Source organism: Malus domestica, chromosome 14 (genome assembly GCF_042453785.1).
Source record: "Malus domestica chromosome 14, GDT2T_hap1".
Taxonomy (NCBI): Eukaryota; Viridiplantae; Streptophyta; class Magnoliopsida; order Rosales; family Rosaceae; genus Malus; species Malus domestica.
Genome location: NC_091674.1, coordinates 29,349,933 through 29,369,071, shown reverse-complemented (window position 1 = coordinate 29,369,071; position 19,139 = coordinate 29,349,933). Strand labels below are relative to the sequence as shown.

The 19,139-nt window shown below is 37.4% G+C and overlaps 3 protein-coding genes across 3 annotated transcripts; 2 read left to right on the top strand and 1 right to left on the bottom strand.

Moving 5' to 3' along the window:
- Positions 1 to 797: 797 nt before the first annotated feature.
- On the top strand, positions 798 to 8,759 carry LOC103415343 (G patch domain-containing protein TGH). The gene is made up of 16 exons (XM_029092479.2): positions 798 to 1,107; positions 1,591 to 1,681; positions 1,782 to 1,876; positions 2,355 to 2,458; positions 2,887 to 2,948; positions 3,057 to 3,131; positions 3,402 to 3,553; positions 4,121 to 4,196; positions 4,300 to 4,386; positions 5,177 to 5,254; positions 5,628 to 5,775; positions 5,958 to 6,447; positions 6,662 to 6,946; positions 7,043 to 7,171; positions 7,269 to 7,487; positions 7,576 to 8,759. Exons 1-16 carry the CDS (start codon positions 973 to 975, stop codon positions 8,320 to 8,322), a joined length of 2,973 nt encoding a protein of 990 aa, XP_028948312.1. The 5' UTR covers positions 798 to 972; the 3' UTR covers positions 8,323 to 8,759.
- A 2,409-nt stretch (positions 8,760 to 11,168) lies between these two features.
- Positions 11,169 to 17,291, top strand: LOC103455466 (putative phospholipid-transporting ATPase 9). Its single transcript, XM_008395055.4, has 11 exons — positions 11,169 to 12,131; positions 12,577 to 13,913; positions 14,023 to 14,133; positions 14,240 to 14,516; positions 14,634 to 14,722; positions 14,818 to 14,926; positions 15,154 to 15,363; positions 15,479 to 15,604; positions 15,707 to 15,805; positions 16,033 to 16,224; positions 16,346 to 17,291. Exons 1-11 carry the CDS (start codon positions 11,733 to 11,735, stop codon positions 16,973 to 16,975), a joined length of 3,579 nt encoding a protein of 1,192 aa, XP_008393277.2. The 5' UTR covers positions 11,169 to 11,732; the 3' UTR covers positions 16,976 to 17,291.
- A 205-nt stretch (positions 17,292 to 17,496) lies between these two features.
- On the bottom strand, positions 17,497 to 18,143 carry LOC103455577 (probable calcium-binding protein CML15). Its single transcript, XM_008395163.4, has one exon. It carries the CDS (start codon positions 18,085 to 18,087, stop codon positions 17,605 to 17,607), a length of 483 nt encoding a protein of 160 aa, XP_008393385.1. The 5' UTR covers positions 18,088 to 18,143; the 3' UTR covers positions 17,497 to 17,604.
- Positions 18,144 to 19,139: the final 996 nt, after the last annotated feature.

Genomic DNA, 19,139 nt, shown 5'->3' with positions numbered 1-19,139 from the left:
AATTTTGGAAGGAATTTGGCTTTTAGCTTTTTGCCCAAAGATTTGGGTTGGGTTGGGTTGGGTTGGTTGGATTTGGGGGGGAGGGATAGGGGGAATTTGGCATTTAGTCCATGATTGGAGATTATCTTATAGACTAAGAAATAAAAAGTTAGTTTCCAAAAAAACAGAAAGAAAAAATTCAGCTTAATCACACAGCGGGCAATCGAATTTAGTATTGAATTCATCATCTACGAGATTTGAATTTAAGATCTCTCACTTTTAAGTAAAGAAAAATACAACTAGACCGTAGTACTGAGTGACACCTAGAGATGCTTTTGGTTGAGTACAATTAAAATTAACTCATCTTTGCAATCTAATTTAGGGTAATTATTTTTTGGTCAATAATTTAGGGTAATTAATAAAACATCTTTTTTCAACCCAAAAAAATGTTGGAAACAACTAAATACTTTTTGACTTCGTAGTGGGCTTTCCCTTTAATTTTAGAGAACTTTAATGAAAAGCACCCGGTACTGTTCATTTTAACGAAAAACCACATTTTTACACTAAAAAGTCAATCCTGGTACTATTCACTTTACCATTTATTTTGTCCTTATCATTAAAACTCAAAATTTTCAAGCCATTTTCATTAATTTTCCTTTAATTTTATTGTCATGTCAGCCCAGACCAAATTAATCTGGATAGGCAGCCCAAAGTGGTCGGATCCACACTAGTGGGTCGACTGCCGAGCCCATTCAACCCAACAACCCAACCCAAATTACATTTTTTTTTCCGGTCCAATAGTACAAGTTAACGACTACGTTCTCTGGCTTTCTTCTACCTCTCGCTCTCCTCCCTCCTCTCTCTGCTCGAAGGAGGGCTTTGCCGCGCCGGCTCGCCCTGCAGCAATCACTCTCGACGAAACCCTAATCCTCAATTAATTTTGATTACCCAGCTTCTTCTTAATCTTCAAGATATTAAGAAGTTAATCAAGAAATGGCTTCAGACGAAGACGATTTCGTGTTCTACGGAACACCGATTGAGCGGGAGGAAGATTTCACCAGTCGCAAGAAGAAGTCCGTTGCCGAGGCCTCCGGTAACTTGCGTACTCTCGTTCCTTGGAAGCAAGAGGTATGCGTTTTTTCTTATCTTTTGTTTGGTTCCGGAGAAAGCTCGAGAAAGTTAAAACAATGGAGAAATTTCAATGTTATGTAGTGGAGTGTGGTAATTGAGTTTTAATGTCAGTTGTGTTGAGCTTAGAAGTTGTATGTAATTGGAGGATTGGGTTTATAGGGAAATGTGATCAGAGAGAGTTTGCAATTGGTAGTTGTAGTAATGTGTTTGGTTGATGAGAAAGTTTGAAAAGGAATTTGAAAATGTGGACTTGGTTTGGGTGAACTGGGTGCAGATTGAAATGGGTTGATTTCCATTTTGAATTTTAACATGGAATTATGCTGTGTGATTAATGTGGGATGCCGGTTTTGCTATCTTTATCAGACAAACTTTATTATGCATCGCATTAAGGCTTTAATTAATTTTCAATAGTTCTGCTCACTGATTGATGTTTAAATGAATGGTCTGGGTTTGCTTTTCTGTTGACTTTTATGTCTCCAGGTTAGAGATGAAGAAGGGAGAAGGAGATTTCATGGTGCATTTAGTGGAGGGTTTTCAGCTGGCTATTACAATACAGTCGGCTCAAAAGAAGGTATCTTCTTGCTGTCCTTTGAACTAGAAATGTGTGATTCCTTTTCTTAAGAATGTTCGAGGGTAGCTAATGGTTTAAGCCATCTGAAACAAACGTGCAGGGTGGACACCGCAGACCTTTGTGTCATCGCGGAAGAACAGAGCTGAAGTCAAACGGCAGGACATTATGAACTTTTTAGATGAAGATGAAAGAGCTGTAAGTTTGATCTTGGCTTTAACCTATTACACCTATTTCATTTATATTCTTCAACTTTTGGAATACGTTACAAACTGTCAATGTTGGAATCATCGCCTTATAGAATTGGTAAACTATGTATGTTTATGCTTATTTCATGTTTGGTTATTGTAGTTATCTAATATAAACTTTACAACGAAGGGAGTGAAAATCTATTGGTTGGAAAACCGTACAACCTTTTCCAATGGTTAGTTTCAATTATATGAAAATTCTCATCTAGCAAAAAATAGATTAAAAGTAGCAAATAGAGTTTTTTTTTTTTCTTTTCTAATGTTGACTGTTCTCTAGCTCTTGAAAAATGAGTAACATACTTATGTTGTTGAGTTCTTATAGATATCATATCCGATGACCATGGAGTTCTTCTAGATGATGAGGACTACTGCCAATGATTTTACTTTAGAATTAAATCAGTTTTCTGATTCTTCTTTTTAACATTTAGGAACTTGAAGGCCAATCTTTGGGGACGTCTATGCAGTTTGATACATTTGGATCTACAGCTGCTGAACTTGCTCGTAAACAAGCTGAGAAGGAACAACAGAAAAGGTTAGGGTGTTGGTCAATTGCAGTTCTAGTTTAATCAATAACCAAGTTGATAATACAAGTTAGTCATTTGGATGAAAATGATAAGGTTCTGAATACTACCCCTTGTTGTACACTGTACCCTAACCTTTAGGTTCTAGAGAGTTGTAATGCTTTCATACCATTGCTGAACAAAATTAAATTCTTCAGGTATAAGGTTGTTTGAAGTGTTAATCCCACTTTCTCTTGGAAATTTACGGTGAGAGTAGAATAATAGCATTTTAAAAATGATTTTTCTGGTTAAATGAATAAGATTAATTATCATATTTAACATAGATTTTCTTTTTTATATGTTAATAACCGTGACAGATTTTTCTTAAAATCCAGTCCTTGAAAATAGTGTCATGCATTGTTTTCTAACTTGTTGATATCTTGTTTGTCATGTATTTTAGGCCATCAGCTATTCCCGGACCAGTTCCTGATGAATTAGTTCTTCCAGCCACAGATTCTATAGGTTTGTTCCAGTAAATTTGGGTTGGTGATTGTTCAAAGAGTTTTTTTTTTTAATTTTTTTAATTATTAGTTGCACATCTCTTTATACCCGTTTGCTGTTTTTGATTAGGTGTGAAGTTGCTGCTGAAGATGGGATGGCGCCATGGTCGTTCAATCAAGGATTCACATACCGATTCATCATACGGTATATATGGCTTGCAAATTCAAAATTGTTCTGAAATCAACTATTCTCGTATCGGTTCGGTTGATGTGAATGTATTATTTATTTATTTTATGACATGGAACTTAGAACATTAGTATGAGGTTCTTTGCTATAAATTTAGATTTGGCATACCTAGAATTCATATAGCATGTGCGGGACTACCAGAACACATACAGTTTCATCTGATTTCTATTGGTTAAGGTCTTTCTTTCATTGCTTACAGTCTTAAACATTTTCATGTCCTTTGTACAGATGCTCGAAGGGAAGCGCGAAAAGCATTTTTAGCATTTTCTTCCAGTGATGCAAAAGCACAGCTTGCTGACTCTGAGCCTGTTCATGGCGAAATGGAGGATCATATTGAGCTGCCTGCTAGTGATGATGTTCAATCTTCTCAAAGCACACCTGTAAGTAAATTTTCTTTTCTATGTCAGTCATTCATTTGGTTTTCTTTTATTTCTTGATTCAGTATTTGGACCGTAATGGATAATTCTATTGTGTATTTGTTTAATTCATAAGTTGAGTCAGAGTTTTGGAGCTTGTAAAAATTATTATTTAGGTATTTCAAATTTCTTTTTCTAGGCAGTACACTTTTTCTCGAAGAGTTCTTGAGAACAGTTTCTTTGATCATTATGATTTGTAATATTTCCTAGCTTGTGGATCCTCCCACTGAATACTTAAATTATTCCATGGATCCGTTTGCTAATATAACTTAATTGTACTTCTGGGTTTCCAGTGATTGCTTAGCATTGCCATTGCGTCTCACCAATTTGGAGTCTGTAGTGACTGAAGAAATTCTATATCTTTTATCAAATTCAATTTTTTACAAAAATGACCTCTTTCAACAACAACAACAACAACAACAACAAAGCCTTTTCCCACTAAGTGGGGTAAAAAATGACCTCTTTCAACATGAGATTAAAATTTCATTTTATTTCGTTGGATTCTCTCCGTGCCTTACATATTTCCTTCAGGTTTATGTTCTCTACCCAAAGCAGGACCTTCACGGATTAGGTTTTGATCCTTATAAGCATGCTCCTGAGTTCAGAGGTAAGTGATTTTCTTTTCTTTTTACAGAAAACTGGGTCATATTTCTGTGATTACGAGCAATCTAATGCATCCTAACTACTATTTTTTGATTTTTTATATTCAGAGAAAAAGAGATCACGCCTCTCTGAGAATAGGGGTATTGGATATAGAAGTGCCCGTTCAATGGACAATAATCTTTTTGGCTTCAAGTGTAAGATTTATGATCCGGATGAAAAGCATTCCTTTTGGTGTTATAATATAGGGTTCTGTCCTAAGAAGCATTTTCATGGCAACTTGGTCGCGTATCCCCTTCCCATACTTAATTGGATACGATGCGCGACCGATACTCTCAGATATGCCTCCAATACGTATCGGGGTGAACTGATATGTCTTTTGACTAATGGATACGGGTATCCAACATTTGGGATACAGTTATCCAAATTTTCGGATACGTATCAGGCTGAGAAGGATTGAATTATAGCCTTCCTGCGCAATTGCAGATCCACAGATCTGTTGAATATCGTGAGGAAGAAGACGGTAGCATCTGATAATCCTCTTTATTTTCACACATCTAAACGCTACAGTTTCAGTTTCATGTGTCGTACTCAGTTAGTGGCCACTGCCACTCAGCCCAACCACAACCATACGTGTAAAGGTTAAAAAAAATTAAATGCAATTCCTTTCCAATTTGTTTGGTCTCCTATATATCCTGTAAATATACCATAAATTATCTATAATATGCTTTTCTTGTATCTTATAAGTTAGTAATAGATACTTTCAATAGTAATGATAACAATTACTAAATGTTAATATATAATTTAAATTGTCATGTCCATGCCGAAGAGTATCCTAGTTTTTAATAATTTGTTATATTGCCATGTCGTATTGTATCGTTGCCATAACGGTATCCGTTCTTCATAGGTTTTGTCCTCTTATTGCTTTTATTTGATTGCACGGATTGGTTTCTCAACTTATGATTGATTTATCTTGTTATTCATCAGCAGGAAAGGTTGCTCCTGGTTTTGGAATTGGAGCACTTGAAGAACTTGATGCTGAAGATGAGGATGTTTATAATTCTGGTTAGTGTTATTGTAACGAATAATCAATCTTTGCAGTAATTATAGTTATTATAGAGTCATTGCATAGAATCACTTTGTGTTTTTGGTGCTGGTCTTTTCCTACTATGTTTTCTGGGAGAAACTACTGAAGATGTGATTAATTTAATCTAAGCTTTCCCTTCCGCTTTATTCGGACCACGGATTGCTCCATTGCATTATTTTTCTTCAAGTTGCGTGATATATCTTACAGCTTGTGATTTACTGGGTAAAGGGGTATGGTTCAATAGTGATTAGACCTGTTAGTCAGATTCATTTTGGGCTAACCAGATTACCTTTTTGTTGAAATATTATTCGTTATAATGCTCAAGTTTTTGCAATTGTACTTTTCGTTCAGGTTATGGCTTTGAGGAAACTTATGTTGAAGATATTGATGATGAGCCTTCAAGATCAATCATGGATAGCAAGCAAAAGTCCGTTCGAAAGGAACCAGGTGGTCTCTCTGGATTTAGACTTGCATCTAATTCGGACTACCAACATGAGAGGTAATCAGAGGTTTTAGTTTTATATGCATGTGAGTATGCAATAGCCGACCCCACTTAGTGGGAAAAGGCTTTGTTGTTGTTGTTGTTGTTGTATGCATGTGAGTATGCAGAAAAGAGTGATTCTTCCGCTTGTTCATTTCTGAATACATAAACACTAACTATTACTCTGGGATTTGTTCCAGATTTGATCCTCCTGTAGTACCAAAAGATTTTGTACCCAACCATAAATTTTCTGGGCCTCTTGATAGTGGCTGCAAGCTTGGAGATCCTGGTCCCACAGAAGTCTCTCCTCCAGAGGATAATAATCTGAAACTCTTAATTGACGGGGTCGCAACTTTAGTAGCTCGATGTGGTAAATTATTTGAGGATCTCTCTAGAGAGAAAAATCAGTCAAATCCCTTGTTTAGTTTTCTAGTTGGAGGGAATGGCCATGATTATTATGCAAGGAAACTGTGGGAGGAGCGGCAGAAGCGAGGCAATAACACCAAGGAGATATTGGATGGTAAATTGTCTCCACGAAAGCAGAAGATGACAGCAGAGAGCCGTGGAAAATTTTTAGGGGAAAGGCCTTTGGAACGAAGCTCCAAAGAGTCAAGTTCATCTGTTGCTTCTGAAGAGGCCATTCAGCTTCAGTACAACCTTTCAGATACATTTACTAAACCTGCATTAGATGTGAGTACAATACATCTTACTTGTCTGCTTTCTCAAATGTTTATGTATGCAAGTTTTTTGCGAATCTAGATTGTAATGTCCTTGGTTTACTTAAGCATTGCCTTAGCTACCAATAGTTTTTCATATTTTTATGAATGAATGAAAGAACTGGGCTGTTTGTGTTGCTCAAGGAAAGTTTTAGATTTTCTCACTTTGTTTTATGTGTTGAATGTAGGGTGAGATGCTGGAAGTTGCAAAACCCTTCAACGATGATCCTGCAAAGCAAGAAAGGTTTGAGCGGTTTCTCAAGGAGAAATACCAAGGAGGACTTCGATCTACTGAGTCTGGTGGAGCTAGTCATATGTCAGAAGCAGTTCGTGCTCGTGAGAGATTAGACTTTGAGGCTGCAGCTGATGCAATACAGAAAGGGAAGTGGAGTAAAGAAAGCAAACTCTCCACATCACAGTTCATGGATTTTTTATCTGCTGGAGCCATGCAGTTTACTTCTGGGGGATCAGCGGTACGTTTTGCTGGTGTTTTTCAGATTTTGGTTTTGTAAACATGTATTGTTATTCTTTATATAAATAATTAATTGGTTCTTAATTTTTGAAAACAGCAAGCCAAAGACACTCAAACTGAAAATTCTATAAAAAAGGAAGTTCGCATAAAACGCACAGAATATCAGTGGCGTCCCTCACCTATTTTATGCAAACGTTTTGATCTCATCGATCCTTTCATGGGGAAGGTGCAGTTGAATACTCTTCTCTTTAACTCCTGCTCTCTCTCTCTCTCGACATTTTTCTTAACACCATACCTTAAACATATGATACTGTCACATGCAGCCACCACCAGCACCCCGGATGAAGAGCAAAATGGAAACTCTGATTTTTACATCAGATTCTGGAAAAGACACAAAAGCAGAAGAAACTGTAATTGTAAAGAGTGACTACATCCCTGTTGTTCAATCTAATGCCCAAGGAATAAGCAAAGATGTAGTTGACGAGGAAAGCGCAGTTGAGGTTGAAGTTGACAACGTCGAGAGGCCAGTTGACCTTTACAAGGTGCTTTAAACACAAATTCAGTGATTTGTTTTTACATGCACATGCTAGACGTAACACATGCCTAATATTAATCTTCATTTGTGTGCAGGCTATATTTTCTGATGACGAGGACGATGATGAGGATACCTCTGTTTCCAACGGGGTGGGTAATCCAGAGAAGAAGGTTGAAGCAGCCAATACAACATTAAACCGTTTGATCGCAGGCGACTTTTTGGAATCCTTAGGAAAAGAACTAGGCCTAGAGGTTCCCCCTGAGCTGCCCTCATCAACGAACAAAGCCAGGACTTCTTCGCCTCCCAAAGGAGCTGGTTCAGGATCTTCCAGTATCCTGCCAGTTGATAATAAGCCGCCTTCCACCCATGAGATTCCGCGCAGACCAGAAATTTCTCAGGAGGCTCCGCGTGACAATGCTGAACCTTTTAATGGTAACTTGACGGGTAATTCAGCGAGAAGCAATGGCAAAAACGCAGAGATGGGTGCTTTGGGAAATCAGTTTGACAAGATTATTTTTCGAAAAGCACATCAAGATGATAGGAAGGACAAAACACCCTCAAGCCGGCACCACAATGTGAGCAGCAGTTCACCATCAGAAGATGAAAGGAGCAGAAGGCGCTCTAGGGGACATCGGCATAGACACGGTGATTCAGATAGCGATTCATCCAGCGATCATCAGGACCGTCACCGTTCTAGGTCCAAAGTTAAGAAGAAAGGATCCTCTCGAGAAAAGAGCAGTAGTAGCAGAAAACGCTCGAAGCATCATAAACGTCGAAGCAGAGACTCCCCTGAGAAGGAACGTTCAGAATCCAGGAGAGACAAGCACAGAAGGCGAGATTGAACGCGACGTACTACTTCCTTAAACAGTGGAACTATTTGCACAAGTTATGGAATGACGGCCGTATGACAGCCCATGTTCCGACGGCGCTCGCCTTTCGAAACTTCTAATTGAAATTAGATTGTTCTTGGAGAGCAGGATTCATCTTGTATGCGTAAGAGTTTGAAACATTACTTTGGATGTAATGTTGGGTGGAAGTAATGTTGTGTCATAATACATCCAGTCAGAATTCGTATCATTGAAATTTGATTCCACGGTTACAAATAGAGACCCACTTTAAAAGTTATAATAACTTCAGTCGTTGGATTAATTTTCAATGACACGGATTTCCTGATTGGATGAATTAGGAGGAAAGGATTTGGAGATGATCTCTTTCCTTGTCTTTGAGGTAATATATGTACAGTTAGTGGGTATATTTGCAAAATTAGAAATTTCTACGACTCGAACGCTCGCCCATGAACCAGAGAATGAAAAAGTTGGTATATCCTTAGCAAAATAAAACAAAGTGTAAAGAAACAAGATTCGTGGACGGTTATATCCCTATCTCAATCTCACTTTAACTCGTATCCCTATCTCAATCTCACTTTAACTCGATACGTAGTTCTTATTTAGGTAAACTAACGAAAAAGATTTAAAAATTTAGAGTTTTAACATTAATGATAAAATAAATGATAAAATGAATAGTATCATGATTGATTTTTTTATGTAATAATATAATATTTTGTTAAAATAAACCGTATATGAAGTTTTTCGTTAAAATTCTGTTTTTATTTCTCTGTCCTACTCATCAAATGCTGACATTACGGGTGAGATAAAGAACGGAAGATATTTTTAGTCGATTACATTCTAGAATCTTCTTACTTTTGGCAAAGTAGAAATCTCTCAATGAAAGAGAAAAGGAAAAAGACTTTGTCGTATATTATATGGCCCACAATTAAGCCGAGTAATTATAACTGTTGGTCAAACTTAACAGGCAAACCTGCACTGATTAATTAATCAAAGGTAAATTGCCATCTGAACTCCACAAATACTTTCTCAGTTTGCATTGACGGCCTGAATTATGTTTTTATGTAAATTAATTCTCTGAATTATTTAAAATTAATTAATTAATTCATTACAGTTAGATTTAATAAAGTTTCATTCTTTACCGTCATGCTGGTACAAATTTACTCTCAGTAGTGATTCATATGTCTTTCACGTGTTAGTATTTAATGACAAAGTGAATTAAATTTCATCTAATCAGTTAAGGGTTAATTAACTAATTATTAATAGTTTAAGAAATTAATTTACTAAAAAAATAATTATAAGAGTTAATTTTGTTAAAATAATAATTCACGGAGTTAACGGCAGTTTGCTCTCGATAAATAGAAGAGCATGTGATTGGTTTTGTTTAACCCTCCCATCTCACTTTCTAAACGACAGACGTTTTTAATTATTTTTGGTCGCTCTCATTTTTCTTTTTTTTTTTTAATTTTTTTTAATTTTGCTTATTTCCTCTGATAGCTCCGTTTCAGTCAGCTACCACTAGCTTTTCCTTGCATATCACATTTTTTATTTGCAGGAATATTTTTGCTTCATTTTTATTCAAAAGATCCCAAATTACAATAATATTTTTTTTATTTAGAAACAAACGTTATTATCTACACTAATAAGGAAGGGGTGAGTTTAGCTTCACAATGAGCTAATAATAATGTAGTTCAAAATCGTAAATCGCGTTTAGTAAGAATCGAACATAAGACATCTCACTTACAAGTGAAGAACCACTAGACTGTAGAACTAGGTGGCAAATTACAATAATATTAATTAGATATGATTTTCACACATTTTTTTTTTCATTCATATTATTCATTTTTCAATTGTTAAATTGGATAAAGTAAAGAAGAATCAAATGACGTAAATGATCATATATGTGCAAAGGAGAAAATGTTTCGGCTTTTTAGTCAAAATGATTCATGAAATTGATATAACTCCTCACTTTTGTATTTGACAATGAAAATCGATAGAATTGGTTTATGAGTTTGCCCACTGTAAATCATTTTGAAGGGGTTGGTTTGACAAAAATACCCTTAAAAACATGGTCACGGGGTTGTTCACTTGACAATTTAACGATAACATCTATAAATTTTTCATGGAATGACCAAAACAAACTCATGGACCATTTCTATCGATTTTTATTGTTAGAGACTCAAATGAGAAGTTATACCGATACTAAAAAGCTGAAAAGTCCCCTATTATTAATTTCTTTTTAGAGTTGTACATTCGATGTACACACCCTTCTTAAAAGAAAAAAATTATATGCACTGTCATGTGAAAAAGTTTTATTTTTCTTTTTTGTCAATATTTTTTTATTCAATCTTACCTTGTGAGAAAATTAAGCCTAATTAGTTATAGACAAATATCTTTACAGACCTTCTAGAAGGCTTGATCCGTACGCCACGTATCTCTCTCCAACTTAAACTTTTTTACAATGACAAAAAGTCGTTTATTTAATTCCCCGAGATATAGAGCTGTTGAATTTTTATACAGCAGTTTGCTTCAGATAGCATTTTAAAGGTTGAAACATCAATAACAAGAAAGCTTTTTTCTATTAAGTGAGGTCGGCTATACGAATCTTAGAACGTCATTATATTAGGTTCTGTGTCATGTCTTCCCTTAGATCCAAGTACTTTGAGTCTTTTTTTTTAGAGTTTTCCAAAGTTTTTATAGGTCTTCTTCTATCTCTTCGATCCTAGACCTCTGTTTCGTAGTTGCATCGTCTAACCAAAGCATCAATAGACTTTCTTTGCACGAGTCCAAATTTTAAAGGTTGAAACGATTCTTTAAATCTCTTTCCCTTTCATACATTTATTAATTAACAACTCTTGTCAAATTTTCAAGTTTGAAACCATTATTTAAATCTCTTTCCCTTTCATACATTTATTAATTAACAACTCTTGGCAGATGAGTTTCCACTCTCTCTCTCTCTCTCTTACGTTCAAAGTTTGGTGCTTCTCTAGCTACAAGTCAAAACTGGCAAGCTAGCCATCGCCCAGCTGCTTCACATAAAACACAGAAGGAAAAGAAAAAGAAAAAATCAAAATCCGAAAAATAAGGTGAAAAGCACAGTTGAAGCAATGCCTTCTTGTCCTCTTTCATAAAGTTGAACACTTTGTGAATTTTGATTGCAAAGTTTCAGTCTTTTTCTTCTGGGACTTCAGAATTCTAGCTCAGCAAGTTCTTTTCCTGCTGGGCTTTTGCTGGGTTTCTTGCTGGGTTTGCAGATCATTCTGTTTTCTGAATTGGGTAAGTTTCTGTTTCTGAGATTTGTTCTCAAAAACTGGTTCTTTGGTGGATTGAGAAAATTGTTTGACTGGGTGGGGGATTGTGGTGGCTGTGTGCACCCGTTTATGTGTTGAAGTGGTGGATTGAGCAAAATGGGAGGTGGGAGTAGAAGAAGAAGAAGGCATCATTTTGGCAGAATCCATGCTTTTTCATGTGGGAAAGCTTCCTTCAATGGCGAACATTCACGGATTGGCGGCCCTGGGTTCTCGAGGGTAGTTTACTGTAATGACCCTGAGTGCTTGGAGGCCACGCTTCGGAACTACGAGGGCAATTATGTCAGAACAACTAAGTATACACTTGCTACATTCTTGCCCAAGGCAGTGTTCGAGCAGTTCAGAAGGGTTGCCAATTTGTACTTCCTCATTTGTGCAATTCTATCTTTTACGCCGCTTTCGCCTTACACCGCCGTTAGCACCGTCCTCCCTCTCGTCGTCGTGATCGGAGTTACGATGGGGAAGGAGGCTGTTGAAGATTGGAGGAGGAAAAAACAGGTATACTTTTTATGTTAATAACATGTTTGGTGCATTTTTCATGTGGTATAAGATGTATAGAAATTCTCTGCACAGAACGTCACGCTTTGAGACAACCTCGTTTCGACTTAAATTTTGTAACTTTGATCTCATTTGGTAACAGGGTTTGATTGTTCGGTGTATAGAATGTTCGTTTAGATCTTCGATTTTAGTTTCTGAGTATCAAAATTTAGAACTAATCTGAGGTTAGAAACCAAAAGACTAAGCTCAGAGTAATGACTGTATAGGTTAAAACAATCAACCATGTCAATAACTGCGACCAAAATTGAAGAAAATCGAGTAGAAGTGAAGTTTTCTCGACGTGTCATGTCTTTGAGAAAGACAGGGCGTCCTGGATTTGACTATATTTAGTGCTATTAGTAATGGTAAAACAGTTTTGTAATCTAGTTTGTAAAACTGTGATCAGGACATTGAAATGAACAACCGAAAAGTTAAGGTGCATCGTGGTGAGGGCACTTTTGAGCTTACCAAATGGAGGGATTTGAAAGTTGGGGATATAGTGAAGGTCGAAAAGGACGAGTTTTTTCCTGCTGATCTTATCTTACTTTCATCAAGCTATGATGAAGCGCTTTGCTATGTTGAGACCACCAACCTTGATGGGGAGACTAATTTGAAACTAAAACAAGCACTGGAAGGAACTTCTAATCTGCACGAAGACTCGAGCTTTGAGAATTTCAAGGCTGTAATCAGATGTGAAGACCCAAATGCAAATTTGTATTCATTTGTTGGCACTATGGAGATTGAAGATCAACCGTACCCTCTTACGCCACAGCAGCTTCTTCTTCGTGACTCCAAGCTGCGAAACACTGATTTTATATATGGGGTGGTAATCTTTACAGGTCACGATACAAAAGTTATGCAGAATTCAACAGATCCTCCTTCTAAGAGAAGCAAAGTTGAGAAGCGGATGGATAAAATTATCTACTTCTTGTTTTTCCTCTTAGTTCTGATGTCTTTTGTTGGGGCAATTGTCTTCGGGGTTAATACTAGTAAAGACCTGGATGATGGGAAATTGATCAGATGGTACCTCAGACCAGATGATACCACAGTTTACTATGATCCGACAAGGGCACCGCTTGCAGCAGTTTTGCAATTTTTAACTGCCATTATGCTGTATAGTTATTTGATCCCCATTTCCTTGTATGTGTCAATAGAAATTGTCAAAGTTCTTCAATGCACTTTCATAAACCAGGATGTGCACATGTACTATGAGGAAACTGACAAGCCAGCCCGAGCGCTTACTTCAAACTTGAATGAAGAACTTGGCCAAGTTGATACTATACTTTCAGATAAAACCGGAACATTAACTTGCAACTCAATGGAATTTATCAAGTGTTCTATTGCTGGCACTGCTTACGGGCGTGGAGTTACTGAAGTTGAGAGAGCTTTAGCTAGGAGAAAAGGCGAGGAGTTGACAGAAGAAGAGATCCATGCTGAAGAATTGAGTGAAGCCACATCGATAAAAGGCTTTAATTTTATGGATGAAAGGATCATGAATGGAAAATGGGTTAATGAGCCTCGCGCAGATGTAATCCAGAAGTTTCTGCAGTTACTTGCAATCTGTCATACTGCAATACCTGAAGTTGATGAAGAAACCGGAATTGTATCATATGAAGCTGAATCACCAGATGAGGCCGCTTTTGTGATTGCAGCAAGAGAGTTTGGGTTTGAATTTTATGAAAGGAGTCAAGGAAGCATCTCATTGCATGAGTTAGACCCTATTTACGGAAGAAAAATTGAAAGGTATGCTTCTTGCATTTCAGTTTAGCTGCTATATGATATATGTTATTCTCAAGCTATTGTTGAATTTTCATAAATAAATATTTAACTGTGTACATTTTCCTTTTTTCAGAACTTATAAACTTTTGAACATATTGGAGTTTAGTAGTTCAAGAAAGCGGATGTCCGTAATTGTAAGAAATGAAGAGGGAAGGATACTACTGCTATGCAAAGGCGCTGACAGGTCTGTTAACTTACTCCTTGCTAGTCTAATTGAGTTTCTTGATAATCAAATGAAATTGTGTTTGTTGTATCATGCATTATATATAATGTGCTTATTCCACAAACAGTGTCATGTTTGAAAGACTTGCAAATAACGGAAGGGAGTTTGAAGAGAAGACTAGGGAACACATTAACGAGTATGCTGATGCTGGTTTGAGGACTTTGGTACTTGCATATCGCGAACTTGACGAAGAAGAATATGATGAGTTCAACAAAGAATTCACTGAGGCCAAAACGTTGGTGAGTTCAGATCAGGAGGAAATTGTCGAGGAAGTTTCAGAGAAGATCGAGAGGGATTTGATTCTTCTCGGTGCTACTGCAGTTGAAGACAAACTTCAAAATGGGGTGCGTTTTAATTTTTACTGGTAGTCTGGTACTGCTCGTGATGACTTTGTTGGAGATTTGTATAACATTCAAGACTAAATATCATTTTTCTCTTTTGTTCTTTTCTGTGCTGAACAGGTTCCCGAATGCATTGACAAGCTTGCTCAGGCGGGAATTAAAATATGGGTTTTGACTGGAGATAAAATGGAGACAGCGATTAATATTGGGTAGATGATTAGTGAACAGTTTTGTATCAGAAGATGGATTTCAGTATACAAATATTTCTCACTGCATACCTTTTTGCTTGTTTTTCTCTTTCCAGATATGCGTGCAGTTTGCTTAGACAAGGAATGAAACGAATAGTAATAAGCTCTGAGACTGCAGAAGCTAAAGCATTAGAGAAGGTGGAGGATAAGACGGCAGTAACCAAGGTAAACCTAATTTCTTTTGCAATATTCTTCTTTCTTCCACTTCAGCTCTCTTATGGCGTAATATGTGATTCAGGCTGTAGTGCTGTAAATGGATTATAGATTCGTGTTTTAGTTACTGCATTGACACTTAAATCGGACTTTTAACATGCTAGGGTTCGAAACTGTTCTCTCTTGGCTGATAAAATGTCATGCTGTGAGAGTTTAATGAAACCATGCTGATTGTACAGGCATTGAAGGAAAGCGTAGTCCATCAAATAAGTCAGGGAAAGGCCTTGCTTGCTGCACCAGAAGAGAACTCTGAGGCATTGGCTTTGATCATTGATGGGAATTCCCTCGCTTATGCCTTAGAGAACGATGTCAAGGACCTCTTTCTAGAGCTTGCCATCGGCTGCGCATCTGTTATATGCTGTCGTTCATCTCCCAAGCAGAAAGCACTTGTAAGTTTTTCCCCTTTGCCTCCACTAAATAAGTTCCAAAAGTATAAAATCATTTTCTTAGATATATGGTTTGTAAAGAATTAAGTCCTAAATAGTTCTATTTAAAATAATGCAGGTTACAAGGCTGGTAAAAGATAAAACTGGCAACACAACTCTGGCCATTGGTGATGGGGCAAATGATGTTGGAATGCTTCAAGAAGCAGATATCGGAGTTGGTATCAGTGGTGTTGAAGGAATGCAGGTAAATTCTTAACAAATTGCACTCATCATCTGTTACTTCTATTTCAAATTTCTTCCGCATGATGAATTCTGACTTATCCTTTCTGCCAATCAAAAATTTCAGGCAGTCATGTCAAGCGACATTGCAATTGCACAGTTCCGATTTTTGGAGCGCCTGCTACTTGTACATGGCCATTGGTGTTACAGAAGAATCTCATCAATGGTAAATTCTTTTCTTTCTAGAATTCAAATAATAGCTTTTTTTTCATCTCATTTTCTTTGTATTAATCTGTAATACATTCAGAAGCTATTCTGAATTCCATCATTCTTGTTAGACAACTATTAGACGTCAAAAACTTTAGTTATATGAAATACAGACTTCTTATATTTAGAATTTATATGTACAATTATAGTATATGTTGTTGACATACTTCTTTTCTTGTCTAACAGATATGCTATTTCTTCTACAAGAACATTGCTTTTGGCTTCACCATTTTCTTCTATCAGATCTATGCTTCATTCTCCGGCCAAACTGCGTACAATGATTGGTATCTGTCACTATACAATGTCTTCTTCACGTCACTTCCGGTGATTGCCTTGGGAGTTTTTGACCAAGATGTCTCGGCCAAGTTATGTCTCAAGGTAGGTCCTCCTTACTTGAAAAGATAACTGGTGAGAAATTCATGAGTCTTATTTGCAATCAGAAATATAGCATATGATCCTATGGTGATCTTTAGTCTCTCTCTCTCTCTCTCTCTTACAGTTCCCGCTATTGTACCAAGAAGGTACACAAAATGTCTTATTTAGCTGGCTCCGGATACTTGGATGGGCAATGAATGGGGTGGTGACTGCTACCCTAGTCTTCTTCTTCTGCCTTGTGGCAATGGGCAGTCAAGCCTTTCGTAAAGGCGGGCAAGTGGTTGGCTTGGAAATCTTTGGTGCGACGATGTACTCATGTGTGGTATGGGTCGTCAACTGTCAGATGGCGCTGTCCATCAACTACTTCACTTACATACAACATCTCTTCATCTGGGGTGGCATTGTGTTATGGTATATATTCCAGTTGGGATATGGAGCCCTTGACCCCGACATATCGACCACTGCATATAAGGTGTTCATTGAAGCCTGCGCACCGGCTCCGTTTTATTGGCTTCTCACACTGTTTGTTTTGATCTCTTCCCTCCTGCCATACTTCATTTACGCAGCCATCCAAATGCGGTTTTTCCCAATGTTTCACCAGATGATACAGTGGATAAGAACAGACGGGCAATCAGATGACCCCGAGTTCTGTCAAATGGTGCGGCAGAGATCCCTAAGAAGCACAACAGTAGGTTACACAGCCCGCATCGAAGCAACATCTAGACGCTTTGGAGAGAAGCTCGAGGTTCATTAATCAGCGGCCTTATTTTCACGTTCCTATCCAAAGAATGTACATTATACCAGTAAGAAGTTTCTTCTCTTCTACATAATGGTTCAAGAGCATCTTCCCAGAGATGAGGGTTTGACTCGAACCTGAAGCACTCGTGTCCTTCCAAGTTTTTCGCGTAGGATAGTTCGGTTTCTCGAAGCTCCAAAGATCTACGCTTTAATGTTCATGTAGAGAATAGTATAGTCAAAATATTGTATCATGTATGATGTATCCGATGTATCATAAACCACAATGTTCAATAAAGAAAGGGTTAGCGAATGTTTGAGATTGCTTTGGAAAAGCGCTTGCATATAAATAAAGGGTAAAGTGAATAGTATCATGATTGACTTTTTAGTGTTAAAATGTGGTTTTTCGTTAGTGAACAGTACCTGAAACTTTTTGTTAAAGTTTCCATTAATGAAACGTATAAAGAAAAAAAAGTACTCAGATTGTCAGTTTGTTGGTCAGAAATTAGTCAAAATCGTAACAAGGATTCAAAATCTACGTCAGTCAATAAGCAGGTGAGAAGATTTTCTGTTCTTTTTTCTGTTTTGTTTGGAAAATGCAGTAGAGATGAACATGTACCATCAGATTTCTATAGATCAAACCTCAGGTCATGAGGCAGCAAGGCCTAGAAAACTCGACGCCGATTTCGCCATTATTGTAGCAAATTCATTGAAACTAATGACACCATCTCCATCCGTATCAGCCTCTTTGATCGTCTCCGTCACCTCCTTATACGTCAACGGTTGCCCCATTTTCGCCATGGACCATGCCAGCTCTGCCGCAGTAATGTAACCGTTGCCGTCATGTTCAAAAGAGCGAAAAACCTCCAAGAGTTGCTTTTGGTTTACCATAATCTCCTCGTCCATGTCGGGCAATATGGCACTGACCAGCCCGTCGAATTCCACGGAGCCATTGCCGTTTGCATCCATGTTGGCTAGGAGGACGTGGACTTGGTCACCGGAGGACTTGAGGCCGAGCGAGCGGAGGAGGGTGGTGAGCTCCAAGATGGTGAGGCTGCCGTCGGAGTCCATGTCGAATCTTGCAAATATGTCTCTTAGCTGGTTGATTTGATCAACTCGTAGTGCAGGCATTAGGGTTATAAATAGGGGTGTAGTATCCGCACATCTCTTTTTACTTCTCACACCTCCTTTTAATTTTCGACCGTTGGATTAGATGAATTGAAGAAGATCAACACATAGAAATTAACAAAGGGTGTGAGAAGTAAAAATGGGTGTGGATAGCACACCCCTATAAATATTGTTACAACAAAAAAAGTGATACAATGCGCCAACAGTTAATGAGAACGTATGGTTTGTAGCACAATGTGGCAATATATTTGGTATTAGGAGGTGGTTGTGGAGGCGGAGGAGATGAAGGTGGTGGTTTGGTTTGGCGTGTTGAGAGAGAGAGAGAGAGAGAGAGAGAGGTGGTTTTTTGGGTGGTGAATGGAATTTGAAGGCTAAAATATGGTGTGGGGGAAGACAACTAAGGACTGGAACATGAGTCGGTGGTTTCTTTTTTGCCTTTTTTGTCACACGCATAGGGAATCATATGAATAGAAGGCTTCTTGGAAGGAAGCTAAATTTTGGGCCATTTTTCTTGAGTTGATTAAATTATTTTAACCTCTTACACATGTTTAATTTTGATCGTTAATTCTATTTGACTTATTTAATTTAATGGTCGAAAATTATAAGGGGTGTGATAATTACTCTTCCTTTAGAATATCTGTAAACGTGGTGTATAGTTCTAAAGTATATTATAATACGAGTGACGACATAGTTTGATACATCGTCTTTAAATTGTATATTTTAAAAAAAATTACACGTGTTATAGTTTGCATAACACAACGTGACTGTATTTCAGTTGAAAATTTTATCGTATTGTTGAATCAAAGCAGCTGAATTAAGGGAAAAGATTAATTAAGGATGTGCAAGGCTGGATCCATGCATGCAAGTCAAACCAAATCTTTATCCTTAGTAACACTTTCAACCATGATTCCCATGTACAGCCCAGTTGAGGTGTCTTGCTTTCTAAACCTTCAACACTGCTTCCAATCCAATTAATATATATACCAAATAATAATACAAAGAAATCATACCACAGAAATTTAAATTTGTTTTAAATAGAATCGAAATAATTTGAT

Coding starts and splice junctions, on each gene's coding strand:
- LOC103415343 (XM_029092479.2), top strand. CDS start 973: ATGGCTTCAGACGAAGACGATTTCGTGTTCTACGGAACACCGATTGAG. Junction 3,554..4,120: donor AATCTTCTCAAAGCACACCT/GTAAGTAAATTT, acceptor TATTTCCTTCAG/GTTTATGTTCTCTACCCAAA. Junction 5,776..5,957: donor TCGGACTACCAACATGAGAG/GTAATCAGAGGT, acceptor GATTTGTTCCAG/ATTTGATCCTCCTGTAGTAC.
- LOC103455466 (XM_008395055.4), top strand. CDS start 11,733: ATGGGAGGTGGGAGTAGAAGAAGAAGAAGGCATCATTTTGGCAGAATC. Junction 14,723..14,817: donor GAGACAGCGATTAATATTGG/GTAGATGATTAG, acceptor TTCTCTTTCCAG/ATATGCGTGCAGTTTGCTTA. Junction 15,806..16,032: donor ACAGAAGAATCTCATCAATG/GTAAATTCTTTT, acceptor CTTGTCTAACAG/ATATGCTATTTCTTCTACAA.
- LOC103455577 (XM_008395163.4), bottom strand. CDS start 18,087: ATGCCTGCACTACGAGTTGATCAAATCAACCAGCTAAGAGACATATTT.